Source organism: Cyprinodon variegatus, unplaced genomic scaffold (assembly GCF_000732505.1).
Source record: "Cyprinodon variegatus isolate N-32 unplaced genomic scaffold, C_variegatus-1.0 Scaffold755, whole genome shotgun sequence".
NCBI lineage: Eukaryota > Metazoa > Chordata > Actinopteri > Cyprinodontiformes > Cyprinodontidae > Cyprinodon > Cyprinodon variegatus.
The window spans coordinates 406,007-410,278 of NW_015151208.1; the positions used below are offsets into that span (position 1 = coordinate 406,007).

Consider the following 4,272-nt stretch of genomic DNA (forward strand, 5'->3'; position numbering starts at 1 on the left):
CTCATTTTGAGCCTGGATCCAGATTTATTGTTGATTCTGTTCATGGTGGAGAATCCTGCTTCACAGCAGCAGGTTGGGTTGGGCTCCATCTAAATAGGTTTGATATTTTCAGATTTTTAGACAATCCATAAATTTGAACAGATAATAACTCCAAGAAGAACAGTGAATTTGGATAAGCTGAGTGATAATTGAGAGGAACAGGATGACAGAAGAAGAAAATTAATTCAAATATTAGATCAGAATGCTCCCTCTCAGCTAAAATACTTCTTTTCCCCTGATTGAACTGTTCTGCTCTTTTTTCTCCTCTAAGATAAATTTTTCTTGATTAAATTGATGATAAACCGCAAAAGATCACAATTTTTTTTTTTGCATTAACAGCTTCTGTATCGGTCATGTGACTTTGTGCAATACGTGTACCGATCCAGGGTTTTGCTGTTAGATCTCGACACGAGCGTCGATGCATCGGTGTTGCTGGACCCATCACTAGTAAACATTTGACATTTAAATACGACTTCCCTACCACTTCAAATGCATCTTGCACTTATTTACAGAACCAATTGTTTATTCCAAAAAGGTTAAATAAAACAATCCACTGGACTTTGTTTCTAAGTTTGAAGACATTTCACTTCCCATCCGGGAGCTGAAACTTCTTTAAAGTTGGAAACAAAGTCCAGTGGATTTTATTTTCTCCTTTCTTGGAATGACTATAACCTGGATGACTGAGAATCTTCTCCAACATACCAATTGTTTACATATACAAGTGCAATACTTTACTTTAACTGTAATATGAGATTACCTTCCAATGCACTTTAATTCAGAAAGCTTCTGTCCAAGTTTATATATATTTTATTGCATATCCTGCACTTGCTGCTATTGCACTTCTGGTTAGAGCTGAACTGCCTTGTTCCTGACAGTAAAGTTGGATCTATTCTGGTTTTAAAGGATACTGCTCCTCCATCAGCATCCTCTCTATCGCCTCTCTGTTCTCTGGGCTGATGGAGCTGTCCAGCTCCCAGGGCTGCAAACAGCAAAGATCATTAAATCACAGTCACACCATCAGATAAAAGGCGGGATTTCACGGTGGTTCACCAGCATCCAGGAGCTGCTTCTGTCCACTGGCTGGGCGAACTGCTCCTGAACTAACCCCGCCGCGTCCATCTCTCTGCAACAGAAAGGAAACAAACTCCAACAAACACTGAAAGGGTGAAAATAGTGAAACAGAACTCTCTCTGAAAGCACCAGCTGGACACGGCGGGGAAAAAACAAAGACTTCCTACCCTGCATTGCAGTTAAAATCGTCTCCCTCGATGTCAACATCCACTTCGTCCTCCATGTTGAAGAAAAAACGTAAACAGACGAGAAGCGGCTGGGAATAGAGTCCAGCTCAGCTCACAGCGCCATCTGGTGGACGGAGGACGGAACCTGATGCAAAACAACAGGAAGATCAGCCTAGTGGGGTAAGAAAATTAAGCCCTGAACCCAGAGGTTTTTTTATCAAGTTAAAAGAACTAGATTATTTCTTATATATTTCTTATTAATTCAGCCTGAATATGAATATTCAGGCTGAATTAATGTGAGAAATGTTCTGATCGATACAAAACCTAGGGGCTTTTTTTGCTTTTCCTTTGCTTTGAGTGCATTTATACGTTTAAGCCTGTGTGTTAAATGTTTACCAGAAGAAATATTTATTAAATCAAAATCTTTGTGCCCAATTCTTTTTTTTTACTCTTATATTGGGTAATCATTCCACATTTATAAGTTTGTTAAAGGTTATTTTTTTATATGAAGATAAAAGTAACTTCCAGTCGTAAGAGCAAATTTCGCCTAAAATTCCATATGTGAATTAAATCAACTACAGCTCCTAAACTATAAATTGGAAATACAATTGCTTGTATTTGTGTGACAGAAAGGATATTTTTCAAGTGGAACCACTATTTTAAATGTCACCATGTCTGATTTATAGATGATTAAACAAAAAAAAAGAAAAAAAGAAAAAATGATTTAGCCTCACCAAATTTTTTTCCAAAATAAACCCTGCAAAACATCATGAGAGCCCATTAGAAACTCTGGATGAACCATCATACTCTATAGATCCACATCTAGACTATAATTCAAGCAAATTAGGACTGAATAAGTTGAAGCATGTTTGTTCCACAAAGGTTTTAGTGGGCAGTGAGCTAGGAGGAAATGGGATTTTGGCACAGTGGCAAAAGTGCAAAAATGCATTTATTCATTCATAAAATGGAATCTGGTCAGAGAAACATGCTGATTTACATTAATGGAGACCTTCTGCATAAGAAAAAGCCTTTACTCCTATGATTTCAAACTGAATAGAAAATAAGAATAAAAGAGCAGCTTATGTAACGCATGCCGGTGACATCACCTGAAATGGTCGCACAATGACCTCTGACCCCTCCTTAGAAAGGCCTGAGCCTCTAGTTTCCAATGATGGCGGCCAATAGGGGCCACCATCATTGGAAAATGCCTGTTGCTGCATTACTCCAGCACAGTCACACGTCAGGTGTAATTTTAAATCTCATTTAATTTGTTTACACAGCTATAAAACAAAAAGAATTTGTGAACAAATAATTTTGAAACAGGTTTTACAAATTTTAAAGCTCCATTTGAAAGGCGTGTGGATGAAACACCATGTGACTGTGAGATTATAATAGATAAGCATTAGCAGGTGTCAGTCGAGCCCTGTACCAGGCCCACAGGCATTAAGAGGTTAAACAGCTATTTAAAAAGCCTTGAATGATTAGCTAAACACTCACAATTGATCTACACACACAAAAAACTACAGGTTTCACCCGGTTTTACTGACCCCTCTCTTATATCCTCTGAATTTCTCATCACATGATATCAATTGATATTATCAAGAGGGGCTGTGGAGTTTGTGTTTAAAATGAACAAATAAGACCAGAGCAGGACAGAGGAGGAGTAAAACCTGTTTTATTTTTTTCCGTATTGACTAACTAAAAACCTCTCGGAAACAGGGGCGCCATATTAGGGAGAAAGGTTAGGAAGATTCTAAGGGCCCTTGATTGAGGCGGGCCCAAAAAAAGAAGAAAAGATATGTTCCAATAGACATTTCAAACATAAAAATAAAACAGTTAAATCATTTTTGTGTTCTCCATCATCTTTAGCAGTAAACAGTGAAACAAATAAAAAATAAATTGACCAAGTTTTTTATCCACCAGTTTATGCAGTTTAAAGTTAATGTATATTTTTTCCTTTATAGAAATTTTACAATAAAATGTTAATCATATTCTTCATTGCATCTTGGTGGCAGTTTTAAAGCTTGCATACCTTTTTTTTTTTGGTGGGGGGGCCACATCAATGTCTTTCACGGGCCCCAAATTCCTCACGGCACCCCTGTTTGGGTACATATGGTTTCTGACCAGTGATGACATGTTTCTCCATAGACATTATATACACTGCTTAAAAAAGTTAAAGGAACACTTTGAAAACACAATAGATGTCATTTGGGTAAAAAAATTGAGCTGTTTATTTATCCCGATATGGACTGGGTGATGTGTTAGGAACAAAGGATGCCACATCATTGATGGAAATGAAAATGATCAACCTACAGAGGGCTGAATTCAAAGACACCCCAAAAATTAAAGTGAAAAAATGATGCAGCAGGCTAGTCCATTTAGCTGAAATTTAATTGCAGCAACTCAAAGTGGTATCCAGTAATTTGCATGGCCCACACGCGCGTGTATGCATGCCTGACAACGTCATGGTATGCTCCTAATGAGACGACAGATGGCGTCCTGGGGTATCTCCTCCCAGATCTGGACCAGGGCATCACTGAACTCCTTGACAGTCTGAGGTGCAACCTGGCGGCGTGGGATGGATGGAAACATAATGTCCCAGAGGTGTTCTATTGGATTTAGGTCAGGCGAGCGTGGGGGGGCCAATCAATGGTATCAATTCCTCCATCCTCCAGGAACTGCCACATACTCTCGCCACATGAGGCCGGGCATCGTCGTGCACCAGGAGGAACCCAGGACCCACTGCACCAGCATAGGGTCTGACAATGGGTGCAAGAATTTCATCCCGATCCCTAATGGCAGTCAGGGTGGTGTTGTCTAGCCTGTATAGGTCTGTGCGTCCCTCCATGGATATGCCTCCCCAGACCATCACTGACCCACCGCCAAACCGGTCATACTGAACAATGTTACAGGCAGCAGAACGTTCTCCCCGAGCTTCACGAGGAGACACGAGTCTGTCACATGTGCTCAGGGTGAACCTGCTCTCATCTGTGAA

The 4,272-nt window shown here is 39.8% G+C and overlaps 1 protein-coding gene across 1 annotated transcript in view; it reads right to left on the reverse strand.

Annotated features, from left to right (window-relative positions):
* The window catches only part of mysm1 (Myb-like, SWIRM and MPN domains 1), a 15,304-nt gene extending 13,913 nt beyond the window's left edge, over window positions 1-1,391 (reverse strand). Inside the window, exons 1-3 of the mRNA XM_015395723.1 lie at window positions 1,278-1,391; window positions 1,090-1,162; window positions 948-1,018 (exon numbers count right to left, since the gene is read on the reverse strand). Coding sequence (XP_015251209.1) covers window positions 948-1,018; window positions 1,090-1,162; window positions 1,278-1,333 — 200 coding nt within the window. The 5' untranslated portion in view covers window positions 1,334-1,391. The remainder of the gene's footprint in view (window positions 1-947; window positions 1,019-1,089; window positions 1,163-1,277) is intronic.
* Window positions 1,392-4,272: the final 2,881 nt, after the last annotated feature.